Below are 16,012 nucleotides of genomic sequence, written 5' to 3'. Positions count from 1 at the left end.
ATGATTATGATATCCTTTCCTATCCACCAAACTACACTGATTGAATTGTATTACATCTGGATATTAAAATACTAATAAGATTTATGATTCTAATTAGTGTTAAATTCTCCTGTTTGTAACTAAAACTATGATCTACAATGATAGTAATCATAAACGAAACCAATTAAATTTAATCTTTATTTCTGATTAATGAAATAAAACTACTGTAAGACGAAGTAGACAGATGAGATATTGAAGAAATCCATTGGTCTACAGCTGCAAAATAGAGTCCACAAGATCAGAGAGAGGTGCAAGTTCTCCTTTGTCAATCAACCGAAACTCCTGCATAAAATGACAATGTTTCAGATATGGAGGTCCCCCATGATCGATATCATAAGCACATTGGACTCTGGAAGAACAAGAACTTACCCAAGTGAACAGAGCAAAATGCTTGAAGCAAGTATTCAAATGAGCTTCTTCTTTCAGACTCACAATCTTCTGAAAATGTGTGTGGTAAATGTGTGCATACACTCTGAACAATCTCTTGAATATCGTCTTCACAACGTCTCGAAAATTCGCCGGAAATGGCGTCCCTGTATGACAAAAGCTTCTGTTTTTTAAGTTCATATCACGATTACATGGTAGTTTACTGAGTTACTAACCCAGTTTTTGTGGGAAAATTGCTTCATCATCCAGCTGAGCCTCAATCCAGTTCATCAGATACTCAACATATTTAGGAGCTGATACCTCTATAGGCTTCTTTATGGTAACCCCATCAGCCCACCGATACTCGTACCTGCCGACATTGCCGTCGGTGAGTGATTTAAGTCCAATCCTCAAGCAAACAATAAAATGTGATGTTATGTGCATAATACCTTGGTCCTGCTGACATGGTTGGACAGTTGTTTGCAGTGCAGAACTCAGTTAGTGTACCGTACAAGATGTTCACTTGATTGAAGAAATCAACAGCTGCTTGAGAGAAGCAAATGAAGAGGGAATCAACTCCAGATTATATGAATCTGTAGCAAATAAGATTTTGATTCGGATTCTTACTATTCACAGCAAGCCACTCGTTGATATCTTCACCAGGTGGTAGCCGGACAGCTTCTCTCAAGTTACCACTACCCAAGGTAGCATCGATGTGCCTTTGAAGCTGAACACCCTGCAAATGCGTTTTCATGGAAAATTACCGCAAATAAACTCCAAAAACAGAACAAGAAAAACAGCATTCAAATTCAAACCTTGCTTCCTGACGGAGCATTCTTCTTAGGCCTAAATGTCTTCTGGTTTCTGCATAATAAAAAAAACAAAAAAAGATCAACAGCCCTCATCGGTTTCAATTCATACAGCTAAGTTACCATATATGAAAATCATTCATCATCAAACAAAGATAATATGATAGTTAAAAGAAAGAAAACAGAGATCACTACCATAATTCAAAGAAAAAATACAGAATCAAGAAACTTGGAGAAAAAAAAAGAGATTTGGGTATTTGAAATTATACGAACCTGCTACCGATGCCGAACAGACTCATTGAAAATGATGAACTTTGACGTTTCCAGCTGTGGTAAAAGCTTAAAACCTCTGTGTTTATAGCAAAAACGGAGGAAACAGAGGACAAAGGAAACAAGAAATCCGAATATGATTTTATAAAATATAAAAAAAATGGAGAGAAACGAAAGGTTTTTAGTAATTAAAACGATATAAATACGTTAATATTTAATAGAATAAAGGAAGAATGAAGATAAAATGACAGACTGGCAAAGACAGCGAGACTCCGTCTCTTAAAGGTCAGTTAGGAACAGAACAGAACAGAGCATAGCCAGAAGCCAAAGCAGACAGGGTCCGCCCCCTGCTTAACTGGCTTATTTGACCCATTTTTCAAAGGGTAAAGAACGCAAATGGTATCCGATTATAGGATACTGTTTTATTGTGTCTCTTAACTATTAAAAGTTATAAAATGGTCCTTTGATTATGGAGTGTTGCTTTGCTAAATTCCTCAACTATTAAATGTTACAAAATGGTCACACAATTATTCATTATGTTTTAACTTCTAAACTCATCCTTTCCGTTTAAAAAATTGGTAGTTGTTTAAGATAAACATTAACACGATAATTGGGATACGATAGTCGTTTGATATTTTATGATCAAATTTTATCATATTACATTCAACAAATTAACGTTCAACTCAAAATATCGTTAATTTTTTTTACGAGAAAGGATGAGTTTTGAACATAATGAATAGTGAGGTGATCATTTTGTAACTTTTAATTGTCGAGGAACTTAATAAAATATTATCCTATACCCAGGGAATTATTTGCGTTATTTACCCTTTTTAGAAATAAATAAATTAATGATATGATTTATAATTATTAATTACAATTAAATTAAATTTTTAGCAAAAAATCAGACTGAGTTGGAAATTTTTGAAGAAATTAATAAGGATAAAGGGGAGGGTGGGGTCTTCTTAGCTGTAAGGATTTGCTGGATTTTGGATTTGCATATTAATTTCGTAATTAAATTGGATTTGGTCCAACAATTTGTTGTGTATTATGTATTTTATTTGTTATAATTTATAATCATGTCGAAAATATTATATATTTCAATGTTTCATGTCCGAAATATAATTTATTCATGAATGCCAAGTATAAGATGTCCGAAAAATACGGCCGCAACCGCAATTTCGAACATGAGACATCCGCTGCACATCAATGGCGAGATTGTACCACCAGGAAGGAGTAGTCGGTGTATCCGACGACAGGATCCTGAGTATAAAACGTCTTCCTGATGTACCTATTCAACTGGGCATTAACCTTCAACCTCGTAACCAGGTCCGGATTCGAGATAAAAAGTCGGCCGTACGATACCATATCGGCATCGCCCTCGGCCACCGCTTGCATCCCGAGCTCCCTTGTGAATCCGCCGCTGCACATAAAAGTTCCATCCTAACTCCTCTTCAGGGTTCTCATTAAATAAGCTTACTCGTCTTCGCTGCCGTGCTTGCCTTGTTCGGTTTGCCCGTATGCATTGTATCGAGGCCGAGTCACGTGAAGGTAAGCGAGTTTCGACCCCGACTGTAGCTGAAACTCATTGAGTTTCCCGATTACTGCCGAGCCTAGTTCGAGCGGATTAGAGTCGATGGCGTCTAGATGATCGATTGCAGGTGAAATTCGGATAGCTACTCGCTCAGATCGATTCAGCTACAGCTCGAACGATTTGCAGTAAGAACCTACACCGATTCTACAATGATCCACGTACTCATCTGTTCGATCATTGATCCCATCTTTTTAGATATCCAAGTGCTCCATGGATCTCGATCCCATAAAAACCTGTAAGTTAGACTCATACTAAGCAAATCAATCATTAAAACAATCATTGTGCCAATGGAACATGAAGAGTAATAGTTAATCTAACCGGCTCGAATCGCATTCAAGGCGGCCTTGCGGTAGTGATCGACGACCACTTCTATTTCCGAGATGTCTAGAGTTCGAGGTTTCGGATAAATGCCGTAGCTTGCATCAGGCATAAGAATTCTCCACCTATTCGAGATCGGCTTGTTTGTTGATGAAATCGGTGCCGCCCCACCAGGTTGATACACTACGGTGATCGACGGCATCAAGGATTACGGTGATTTAACCGCAAAAGGGTACAAGGGATACAATGAAGTTACTTGAATGTGATCCACGGCCAACGTGCCACAGTTGACATAAAATGCTGCTTCCTTTTGCATGAACAGCATCCACAATCTTCTTCCATGCTTCCACCTGTTCTTCATTGTAGATCTCAGGAACATGTGGGAACCTGCTTCGACATTATTGCAACATTAGACGATGTTTCAAAGAACTTTAGGACAGTGGGAAAACTGATATGTTTGGTCCATAATTTGAAGCGGGTTAGGTCCAAAACTGAGTGATGGAGAAGACAAGTGGACCCTCAAAACCACTAACAATTTCCGGGATAATGCGAGTGATTCCTGTGAGATATATATATATATATATATATCAGTTTTCATTATCAGTTTAAATTACGAAATTACACTGCGGCAGTGTCGGAGACCGACGTGCCTTCGGTGATGAGAAAGCCGCCAGGGGTCGATCTCTGCGTGTAGTATTCGGCAAGCGCCGTCCTCGGAATTCCATTCAACGCCCTGCATCTCGTCATAGGTGCCAGCACCACCCTGCCATCATCACACACAAGCCAAAAGTTACAGAATTAGCCTTCCGGTACCTATCTCTTCTTTGCAGAATCCGATGAGATATTATCGGAAGACAAGGATGATATCTAATGCATAAACGAAAAACAGATACGGGCAAAGACAACAGCAAACCTGTGAGAAAGATTGAACTTGCCCATCTTATAAGGAGAAAAGAGCGTTGGCGTCGCTTGAGATCGAGTTTCCGCCATTGTTACTGGATCAGATGATGAAAGAACCTAGTGAGAAAAACCCAGAGTTGTTTTTACATGAAGTTTTTGGTTGAAAATTCTACCCTGTGATGAGTAGTGCGGGGCTCTGATTGGGGAGCATAATAGAGATGGAGATGGACGGAGTAGGAGTCGGTGGCGGTTACTTTTGCATGGGTTTCACGTGCTGGTTTAAACAGCTGACAAAAATATGTTCCCACCGGCGGACGGCGGTTTCCCGTCGAATGTTCCCAGTTCACGACGTTGCCGATTGGTTATTTTTGAAAAATATACTTATTGTTTTAAAAGAATAAATTTATATATATATATATATTGTATGAACCAACTTATCTCACTAATTAAAAAAAACGTAATTGTTTTTAAAGATTACGGGTTTGAACATAAGCAATTACAACAGAGTGATTGAACATTCATTGTCAAATAATTGAGAGAATTTAAAACAGTTCCTACCTTATAATCACTCTAACTTAATAAAAAAAACTCATGTATATACACACACATTAGAATAATGTAATGTATTTTATAATTAACTATATTTTATTAATTTTAATTAAAATATTAAAATTATAAGGGTAAAGTATATAACTGGTCTCCTGATTATAGGGTATTATTTTATTAAGTCTATCGACTATTAAAAATTATAAAATGGTCATCCGATTATAGATTGTTGCTTTGTTGAGTCTCTCGACTTTTTAAAGTTTTAAAATGATCACTCGATTATTCATTATGTTCCAAACCCGTCCTTTTCTGTCAAAAAATTAACGATATTCTTAGCTAAATGTTAACTCGACGACTGTGATGTGATAAAATCTGATACTAAAATCTCAAACAGTTATCACATCACAATCAAATACTAACGTCCAACTTAGACAACTGTCAATTTTAATGAAAATGACAAGTTTAGAACATAATGAATAGTTAGATGACCATTTTGTAATTTTTAAAAGTCAAGGGACTCGATAAAATAACACTCTATAGATAGAATACTATTTTATAATTTTTAATAATTGAATGACTTAATAAAATGATACCATGTAATCAGTGGACCATTTGTGTACTTTGCCCAAATTATAAATAATTGATAAGGCTAAGTTTCTCGTACATAAATCTCAAAAGGTAAGTGGACACATAATAGGTAATACATAAGACCTTCCAATTATAAATGCTAGCTCGGTCAACTTTCATCCTAAAACTTAGGTAAATTAAGAATCTAAGACAAATCATCCCTCAATTTTTTCTTACTCTTATTTTTGTAACTTTACTTTAAAATCTCTCAATTTTATCATTAAATGTTCAAACTTTTCTGTTTTAGGGACTAATCCAATTTAAATATTTAAAAAATAAAGTTAGATAATTTTAATATTTTTTATTTAGATTTTTTTTGAAACATCGATAACATATAGTTTAAACATAATTATTTAAATTTAGATCTTTTAAGAAAAATAATATTTCTTTTTATCTATTAAAGTTATTACACTGATTTCCTCGATATTAAATGAACTGAAGTTTATATAAAAGAAATAAATTCTATAATAATGATAACTTAGTAAAATATATCTTTAAATAATTTTATATTATTCCTCTAATAACAAGATTTTGTATTTCGATTAAATTAATTTAGGAAATAATATGCAACTCTAGCTTGGTCTACTTAGTTGTTTGAACTTGTTATTTTAGTGTAATTGATTTTCATAGCCTAACTAGGTCAAGTCACCATATTCAAACATATCATCTTCTTTTCTTCCCCCACTTAAAATATGATGTAGCACTTGACCAAATATAATTAAGGGTAAAACTACATATTTAGTATCTAAACTATAAGTTTTTGCTCTGTTTTAATGCTTAAACTTTCAATTTTTTTAAAAAAAAATCATACATAGCGTTTAGTTTTCATTTCATTTTTAGTACCTATCGTTAAAAACTTAAAGCGTTTAGTACCTAAACTATCAATTTTGGTCCATTTAATACTTAAACTTTCAATTTTTTAAAAACTTAACATTAAGTTTTGAATGAGTACTAAAATGAAATAAAAAAAACTAAAGTTTTAGCGGCGGGATACTAAAACGAATAAAAACTAAACTTTATGTATGATTTTGAAAAATTAAAAATTTAGGTACTAGAATTGACTAAAACTGATCCAACAAAAATTTTGAGGATGAGAACTGTACAATTCAAAAGTCATCAAAATGATCCAAACGATTTTTAAAAATCACCAAAATGATCCAAACTATTTTTAAAAATCACCAAAATGATCCATATACTTTCTTTAACTCTTATGTGAGCAAATCCAATTTTTCACCTACAACATCTCACCTATAATAAATTGAATAATATAATACATAAATTATGAAATATAATCCAAAAGTCCCCACCCATAGTACACCACAATCACAAACAGCAACGAATAAGGGGAAAAGAAGGGGACAAATCTTAGCAACCCTAATCATGCAAGTCATGTTAATTATTTGCCTACTTCCTCACGCCACCCTTGAAATTATCAACCTTATTTTCCATCATTATTTTTTAATCTTATAATTTGGAGAGTTATGTTGTACGATAATTTAATTTAAAATTAGAAACAATCGGGAATAGACGTAATCAAAAGTGTTATAAAAAATATATTATTTTCGGTTGAACACGACTTAAAAGTTTTTTTATATATTTCAGTTGAACCTAAAATATTATGAAGAATATAACATTTTCAGTTGATAGAATGAGCACAATCGAAAAATATTAAAAAAATAATATTTTAAGTTGTATCCAAACAGAAAATATTATATTTTTATAATATTTTTTATTATACATCTTACTATAGTTTCTTAAACTTAAATTAGATTATCGTCTCTTAAACATTATATATATTTAACATGAAAATATATCACATCCACCATTTCCATGACCAACCCTAGCACCCCAAAAGTGGCGCATTGAGCACCGTTTCTAAAAGAAATAATAAAAAACTAAATTTATTAGCTAAATTAAAAAGATAAAATATATAGTATATTTAAGAATAAAGTATATAAATGGTCTCCGGTTATAGGATATTATTTTATTGAGTATTTTAAGTATTACATATTACAAAATAGTCCTTCAACTATAGAATTTTGTTTTGTTGAATGTCTCGACTGTTAAAAGTTATAAAATGATCATCCTACTCTCATTATTTTCCAAACTAATCTTTTTTTTTGTTAAAAAAGTAATAATATTTTGAATTGAATGTTAATCTACAATCTGAGATATAATAGTCGTTTAAGATTTTATGGTCAAATGTCATCATATCTCAGACAACATATTAACATCCAACTCAGATCGTCGTCAATATTTTAACATAAAAAGATGAATTTGGAACATAATGAATAATCAGATGACCATTTTGTAACTTTTAATAGTCGGAGACTTAACAAAGTAACATCATACAATTGAAGGATCATTTTATAACTTTTGATAGTCAAATGATTTAACGAAGGTACACCGTATAGTCGAAGGACCGTTATATACTTTACCCTATATTTAATTAATTATAACGAAAAATTAAAGAAAAAAATATTAGGGTTTCATCCCTCAATAATTTAATATTCACAAATCGCAATCCCAAACAGTCCAAGAAAGCTTCCATTTTTCTATTCTAAACTAGGTAAAGTCTTCAAGTGATTAGCCTAAAGCAAGACGTGTACACTTGCACAACAGCACGCCAAAACAAAATCCAGAACGGAAACAGAACCAGAAACACCAACCCATTACTTCTTTGTTCTTGTTCTAGTTGTTTTTGGTGGTGGTGTTGTTTTCCCTCTCACGAGTATCTTCTTTCTTTGACGACGCATATGAGGACAAGCGGTTAAAATAAAACCCCCTTTCTAATTACATTAATTATGCCATAATAAATTAATTCAATACGATAATCAAGTCGTATCCTTTGTTTATTTCCTCTGGTCTTTGCTTTCTACACAACAAAAGAAGGGAAAACGGGAAAAAAAAAACCCAAATCTTCTTTTATCTCCAACTTGAGCAGAGTGTTTTTTATGGCGACTGCTTAGAATTCATTATCTATTTTCTTTGTCTTGCTAAATTTGTTCTCTTCCGCTTAATCTATCGCTTCTTAAAGTTGAAGTTGAAGTTAAAGGGCGAAAAGAAGGAATTTTCGCTTTGTAGCGGCTACGTACTGGTTTTTAAGGTAAGTTTAATTTTTCTTCAGTTTTTTTTGGGTCTCTGTTTGTAATTTCAGTGCCATGTTTAGATCAAAAACTTTTTTTTGTCCCTTTGCTTTTAAGTTCTGAACTTCTTGGATTCAAAGTTTCCCTTTGGATTGTTGATTGGGTTTTTTTAATGCTTGAATTTCAAGGTTTCTGCAAAGTGGTGTGTGAATTACTGTTATTTGGGAGAAATTGGTAGCTTTAATATTCATTTCATCTTTTCTAGCTTGCTCCCTCCACCCCTTTCTCAAAGCTTGCTGTAAGTTGTAACTGAAATGTTTTTAATAGGAAAGAAGTGACGGAATATGATTTTTAAACTCATAGAGACTTTTATATAATTATATTGTATAACTTGTCCGAATAAAGAAGTTGACTTCAGTAATTTCTCGAACTTGTTTTTGTCGATTAAACAATTAATCTATTTATAAATGATTGATACTGATTGTTGAACAAAGGGTCTTCGTTATATTCCAACTTGAAAGATTGGAAGTGATCAAGCTAGCAACTTTGGTCAAGTTCAATGAGAAGTTCAAATTTTTAGCAACATCTTATGTTTACTCTCTGTTTGTCTTGTATATATTAACAGTTGGGATTCTTTAAGAATGTCCAAGAGTGAAGATTCTGGCAGCCCCGGATGGAGTGTATCTCTTTTCATGCAGACAACAGAGGAAGTAGCAAGAGCAGTTGCTGCGGCTTATTCATCGAAAGATGATAACGGTGGTAGTAGCAATTTTCAGAAGCTACAGCATCGTGTTTCAAGGGTTTTAAAAGGCTTCTCTCAGACCTCTGAAACAAGAAGCGGAAGTTACAATCCCGAAGTTCTGACTAGCCTAAAGCGTCAATGGGCAAGGTTCCATTTGCAATACTTGGTATGATACTTTTTTTAAGTCTACACGTTTTTGTTAGTGACTTAGTGCTACTTGCACCTGTGTATGGACTTTCCTTAGCAAGAATCTAGGGAGGATGTAATTCATAGTCTTATTTCTTGTGTTGACTCGAATAGATATATTGTGAGTCCTAATATGATGTCTGATAATCCTCTTGCATTTTAGTTTATATACATATATGTGTAATTATGTCTAATACTCTAATAGATGCCAAGAAAATTTCAAAATGTTATCATAACATTTATTGTTAAGTGTGCAGGATCATAAATCTTGGAAAGAACCATCGAGGCTGTTTGAGAGCATGATTGTTGTTGGACTTCCACCCAATTGATATTCAGGCACTTCAAAGGCAATATGGTCCCAGAAAGTTTGAAGGTTCTGGGAAGTTGCAAAGTTCTCCAAGTTATCAAATAGTTCTCGTATCGAACCTAACCTTGACCTCAGGTGGGTGTTCATAGAAGAAGTTCCTTGTTATGCCTTGAAGGGTTTTTCCTTGTATGTTGCAGAGAGAGAGAGAGAGAGAGGGCGGAGGGGTTGTGGCTTTACATATTGATTGCTTATCCTCTACTTTCAGGTACTATTTGTTATCCCCCAGAAAAGCAGCTGCCTCTTAAGCACAAGGATCTTGTTTCATTTTGCTTCCCTGGAGGTGTAGAGGTTGGCTGTTGGTTCCTTCTTTTTTCTTTGTACTGCTTAGCTCAATGTCAAAATTCACATTAAAAAGTTTGCTTTACGCTGTAATATGAATCCCCAGTTAATAGATTTTGTCAATTCAATTTTTTTCTTTCCCATGTAAATATGTATTTGCAACATAGATGTACCCTTATGATGCTATTTTTAAATTCGGTTTGTGTTATTTTAGGTTCACGCTGTTGAGAAAACTCCTTCAATGAGTGAGCTGAATGAAATTCTTCTTTCACAGGTATTTATGCTAACATGTGATGTTAATGCTCTTCCACTTGATGATAGATTATTTAGGCTAGAGTTGTCTGTTTGTACTTCTTACTCATCAATGTTTCCAAACAAAATGGTTGCATAAAGAGTTAACTCTGTGCTTCTTTGGACTGCATAATTCAAAGTTTATACATGATTGACAATGCAAATTGCTTTCTTTTTCTACACTGATACTAAATGGAACAATAACATTTGTTTGAGGTATATTATATAATTGTAGTACCACTTGTATCCTTATGCTAAATTTCTAAATCTTGCCCATGCATTCGGTTACATATCAATTTAGTGTTAGATAGTTATATAAGCACCCACATGCTTATATTTTCATCACAATGCTCGTCTTGCAGGAACACCTAAAACAAAGTGACCTGTCATTTGTATTCCGGTTACAGGTAACCTTTGAAATATTATGCTATTTGGTCCTCTACAGTTGAAATCTTCTCTTTTCATAGAGTTTCTGTGTTTAGTTGTGTTTCCTGCTTATTGTGTGATCGAGTATGACATGTTGATTGGTGATCACCATTTAAAAATTTCATCTGTGGAGATATATATTGAGAACTAAATTTGTGAAGCCCTCTTGCTTGCTCATCTTCCTGCTGTGTTGGTCTGGCTTTTTTGATCTCTACATCCTCACTATTCTTGTTGCTAGTCTCTGCTAATAGATTTCACATTAATTTTTGTTATGGTTGTTATCGGCGCACATTTCTTTCATTTGACCTTTCAGTCATTTGTACACAATACTTGATCTTTAAGTTTACTCGATCATTGCCTAAGTTCTATCATTTCATATTTAATGACAATTGCATTTTGTTTTTTCCTCGCGTCTTCAGTTAATTGCTACTTTAATTTGTGGTTGGTTTTGCTGCTACATTTAAAATTCCCGTTTCTTATGGCAATCCAATTTATGGTAGCTTTCTTGTTATTTTCATGTTTTTATGACTTGCTTTCTTTCTACCTCTAGGTTGCTGATAATTCCACTTTGTATGGCTGCTGTGTGTTGGTTGATGAAATAGTACAAAAGCCTTCTGGATTGCTTTCCTTGGTCTCAGATAGACAACCTGCCCACCCATCTCTGAGCCGTTATGTGATGACCACTCGTAGATGTTATTGCATTCTATCGAGGCTGCCATTCTTTGATTTGCACTTTGGTGTGCTGAATAGGTATTCTTTATTACACATCAAATAATAAGGATCATTTATAAACCTCTCTAGTTTACTTATTATTATCATCATTACTAAGTGCTAACTATTGCTTTACTTGGTTTTAACACTATTGAATCTTCTATTTCTCCTGCGAAATATCCACTTAAATTCATGAATTTATGGAGATAATCCCACTTAATAAAGTTTTTGTGCTGAAAACTTTAAGATTTGTTGTTAGCAATATGGTTTTTAGACTTCTAGTTAATCTCACTAGTTATCATTACATTTTCCCCTTAAATTTTTCATGCAGCATACTTGATGAGGAAAGGTTGGAGCGATTAACAAAATGTATTGGTGATATAAATTTAGAATTGTCGGAAAGTTATAGCAACGAAGCCAATCTAGATGATGTATCAACAGATCAAGGACCCCTAGAGGACTCGCAGGACACAAGGACTGAAACTTCTGAGAGTTCTAAACCAGGAGATGACGAGGGGATTAACTTGGAGCATCAATTGCCTGAGAGGGACTTTGACTCAAAGAAAGCTGTTAATCATGATAATGTTCTTCCAATTGATCCAGAAACTGAGACTTTTTCAAGCAAAAAAGAATCTATTGATGCTAATCATGAAGATTGTGATACTGATGTTGGTGATTTCACAACAAATAAGCAAGTGGCCGAAAGATGTTTGCCAAATGCTGTGTTGCCACTTCTGCGCTATTATCAGTATGAAAGCTCTGAATCTTCTTGCAGGTAGAACGCGTGCAGTGATTTTATTTGTTTAGCTGATTAGTCATTTCAATGGATGCTTATATGGTGAATTAATTTTATGTTGTTTTTCTGAAGTATGCTTTTGGCTCTTTATATTCAGGAGTTTTATCCTTTGTTCATTTTTCTTGATAATTCAGGAAGTAGTTCTTTCTTGCTCTCTATCGTTTTCTACATCTGCAACTATGTGGATGACTATTGCTACATAATCTTTATATATGATTAAAATCTTAATACGATATGCATTTATTTTTCAGTTATCATTTAGACAGTTCCATTTTCGTCTAGTTTTACCTTCACAAATGCATGTATTTACGGGATGATGCACACATGCAATTTTCAAATTTCAAGTGGTTCAGTCAATTGTTATCTGATCAAAATGTGGTATTTATGTGTGTACAGTTTCAGGGTTCACCTTGTGAAGACAGGAACTTGAGGAGTGATGTTGATGATACGGAAACAGAAGAGACCTCTATTTCGGGCCAGGAAAATTCCAGTGATCATCTTGATATCCTTGATTGGGCCAAGGTTTACATATGTCTTTCTTTGAGTTGATTTAAGGTTTTAATGAGAACTTTATTGCATGAGATTCCTGTTTTCTGACATCTTGGAAAAACTTATTCCTCCCAATTTCCAGGCAAACAATCATGGATCACTACAGATACTATGTGAATATTATCGCTCACCTTGCCCTTCAAGAGGTACAACACTTAGGTTTCATCCTTTGGAGCACCTTCATCCGCTGGAATATCATAGACTGGATGGAGAAGTTTTGCATATTGCTGGTTCAACCATTGATTTGAGATCTTGCAGTACAAGTCTTGAATTAGCTGAGGTAACTGTGTCTATTATTAGTTTCATAGGACGAAAAATGTTGCATTTCTCATTTTAGGCTCGGTCGTTCAATTGTGTCTCATATTGTCTGCTTTTATCAGGCACAAACTTCCCTTTTGGCGGAAGAAGAAGCAACCTCTTTATCAATATGGGCTGTTGCATGCATGTGTGGTTCTCTGCGGCTTGAACATGTAAGCATAACATGCTGTTTGCTGTCTTAGGTTTTCCTATAGATTGATTGTTGATATCATGCTTGGTTTTGTATGGACTATGGAGGCGTTGCCAAATTGATTTTTCTACCCTGCAGGTGTTAACGATCATTGCTGGAGCATTGCTGGAGAAACAGATTGTGGTTGTTTGCTCGAACTTGGTAGGTTACATCTGCCTAAGCTAAGTGTGGTCTTTTACTGGTTGACTATTTTTCAATTACCAATCTTTACCTTGAGATTGGAGAATCTGTCCGTCTCCAATCCTAATTATATCTCCTTCCATTGCCTCTGGTTTGGTTGTATACATTAGCCTGGAGTGTTTTATAAGCAGATTGTAGATTGGAGTTTGCATATTTAGGAGAATAGTGGAGGATCCCGTGTTCTGAGTTTTTCATGTTTGATATTCATGACTAATATTTGAATGATATCATTTATGTTGCATTCTTGTTCTCCACTCGTTGATAGTTGGAAAATGTAGAACCTCTGCATTTATATTAAATTTGAAATCATTTGCAGGGAATCTTATCAGCTATAGTTTTATCAATTGTCCCTCTGATCCGTCCATACCAATGGCAAAGCCTTCTGATGCCGGTATATCTCATAATGATCACTTCAGATATCTAAATTGATATTTATGCTGTTAATAACTCCATACAAATTTTCAGGTTTTGCCAGATGATATGCTGGACTTTTTAGATGCACCTGTTCCTTACATAGTAAGTTTTTTAAATCAATCCCGGAGTTTCTCCATTTCTTAAAAAAAATATCTCGATGTCGGCATGCCTAACTTATTTAAATTCAAAGGAAATCATATCAGAAATTTGTTTATTATGCACAAACGAGACTATATGTCCTTAGTGGACGATAGTCACAATACTTGTGTCAAAATGAATTAATATGTGATCTGTCGGAAGAAATTATCTACTCGTTAATAATGAAAAATAAATTTGAAAATTAACATCATTACTTTTTAAAATAGGTTTTAATGCAACCTTCAGAGTTCAACGTTGTTATTATTATTTTTTAGAGTTGGTTTTTTTCTGGCATTGTGCTGGCTAATGAAATTTTACTCACCTATAGGTTGGTGTGAAGAACAAAACCAGTGAAGTACAGTCGAAGTTAGCCAATGTCATTCTGGTTGATGCAAATAAGAACCAGGTTCGTGTCTTGTCATATGTTTACATTGTAAATTATTAGATGCGTGCATACTATTAACTTTTCGATAATGATTATGTATTATTTTTGTTTTCTAAGCCGTAGATTTAAAATACGACATAATAATGTTGTTTCTTTTCCTGTTCGAACTTTCTCATTGCATGATGATAGGTAAAGGCATCGGGAATACCACAACTGCCACAACGTAGGGAGCTGTTTGCATCCTTAAGTCCTTATCATGCAAAGCTTGTTGGGGAAAGCTATTTGGGGAAGAAAAGGCCAATATACGAGTGTTCGGACGAGCAGGTATCTATATTTAGGTTCACTTTTTCCATGAAAACCTTAACCCCGTAAGAACTTTTCCTGACAAATTTATTTCGCCTACAATTTATGCAATTTATGCAATCCAAACATTCATGGGCGTGGTTCATGCCGGATCCATAAAAAAATCAGGTGGACCCCACTATTCATGGTTGGCATTGTATAGTTATTGAATTGTAGATGATAAGAACATTTTCCGGACGACATACTGCTTAGATTGACAAGTGAACCATGTAGAGATTTGTTATTCTCTTGCCTTTTCAACTCATTAGTATCGATATTAGGCATTGATTGTATTTCGAGGGTAACTAGAAACTATATGAGTTGAACTAGACTAACAATGTATTCCAAAGTTTATTTTCGTTATCCGTCCGACTGGAAAAATTATCCATATGAATCGTTTAATTGTCTCAAATCATGTTTTTGGTTTTGTGTAGTTGTCTAAGGCTGCTAATAGTTGTTCATGTGTGTTTTTATCATATAGGTTGAAGCTGCAAAAGGTTTTCTATCAGTGTTAAGATCGTACTTGGATTCTCTTTGCTCCAACATGCGGTCACACACGATCACGAACGTACAATCCAACAACGATAAGGTTTGCGCTTCTTTGAACTGTAATGCACAGCTATATTTGTCATTTTCTACAACCCTGTGCGCTTCTTCCTAAACAAATCTAGAGTCCTGAATTTCTTCCATGCCCAGGTATCATTGCTTTTAAAAGAGAGTTTCATCGGTTCATTCCCTTATCGTGATCGTCCATTTATGAAGGTGAGTCCCTTAAATTCCTATAGCTTATTAAACCTTGATTTTCCCCAGCCCCGATTCGAATATATCGAACCTTGTTTTCCACCATATTATGTTTTTCGTTCCTCTAAGTCGTTTATCTTGATATTTATGTTTTCACATGCTCTCGTTTCCCCCCTCGACGCCCAGCTGTTTGTGGACACGCAACTATTTTCCGTGCATTCGGATCTTGTTCTCTCGTTCATCCAGAAGGAATAGCACCGCAATCATCGACAGATTGGCCGTTATCATACTGTTGTAGCTCGAACGTAGGATCGACAATGTAAAATGTAAAAATTATATCATCAAAAAGCTGCTAAAAGGAATTATTTTTCCCTTGGCACCTTGAAAGTTAAAAAAGTAATGATT

The 16,012-nt window shown here is 34.4% G+C and overlaps 1 protein-coding gene and 2 pseudogenes across 1 annotated transcript; 1 reads left to right on the top strand and 2 right to left on the bottom strand.

Moving 5' to 3' along the window:
* Window positions 1–36: 36 nt before the first annotated feature.
* LOC120148760 (MOB kinase activator-like 1A) lies at window positions 37–1,653 on the bottom strand. Its single transcript, XM_039161786.1, has 7 exons — window positions 1,488–1,653; window positions 1,221–1,269; window positions 1,033–1,141; window positions 855–948; window positions 642–775; window positions 409–572; window positions 37–321 (listed from the first exon to the last, which is right to left on the bottom strand). The coding sequence occupies exons 1-7, from the start codon at window positions 1,511–1,513 to the stop codon at window positions 250–252; spliced, it is 648 nt and encodes a 215-aa protein (XP_039017717.1). The 5' UTR covers window positions 1,514–1,653; the 3' UTR covers window positions 37–249.
* Window positions 1,654–2,686: 1,033 nt separating this feature from the next.
* LOC120148730 lies at window positions 2,687–4,402 on the bottom strand (annotated as a pseudogene).
* Window positions 4,403–8,414: 4,012 nt separating this feature from the next.
* LOC120148769 lies at window positions 8,415–15,982 on the top strand (annotated as a pseudogene).
* The last annotated feature ends 30 nt before the right edge of the window (window positions 15,983–16,012 follow it).

Source organism: Hibiscus syriacus, unplaced genomic scaffold (assembly GCF_006381635.1).
Source record: "Hibiscus syriacus cultivar Baekdansim isolate YM2019G1 unplaced genomic scaffold, ASM638163v2 tig00110986_pilon, whole genome shotgun sequence".
Lineage (NCBI taxonomy): Eukaryota > Viridiplantae > Streptophyta > Magnoliopsida > Malvales > Malvaceae > Hibiscus > Hibiscus syriacus.
The sequence above is the reverse complement of the archived record's forward strand: the minus strand, read 5'-3'. Positions and strand labels throughout refer to the sequence as shown.

Excerpts from the sequence above, each read along its gene's own strand:
- LOC120148760 (XM_039161786.1), bottom strand. The coding sequence starts at position 1,513 with ATGAGTCTGTTCGGCATCGGTAGCAG. Across the intron at positions 949-1,032 it reads CGAGTGGCTTGCTGTGAATA|CTGTTGATTTCTTCAATCAA; the intron begins GTAAGAATCCGA and ends TCTCTCAAGCAG. Across the intron at positions 573-641 it reads AATTTTCCCACAAAAACTGG|GGACGCCATTTCCGGCGAAT; the intron begins GTTAGTAACTCA and ends TTTGTCATACAG.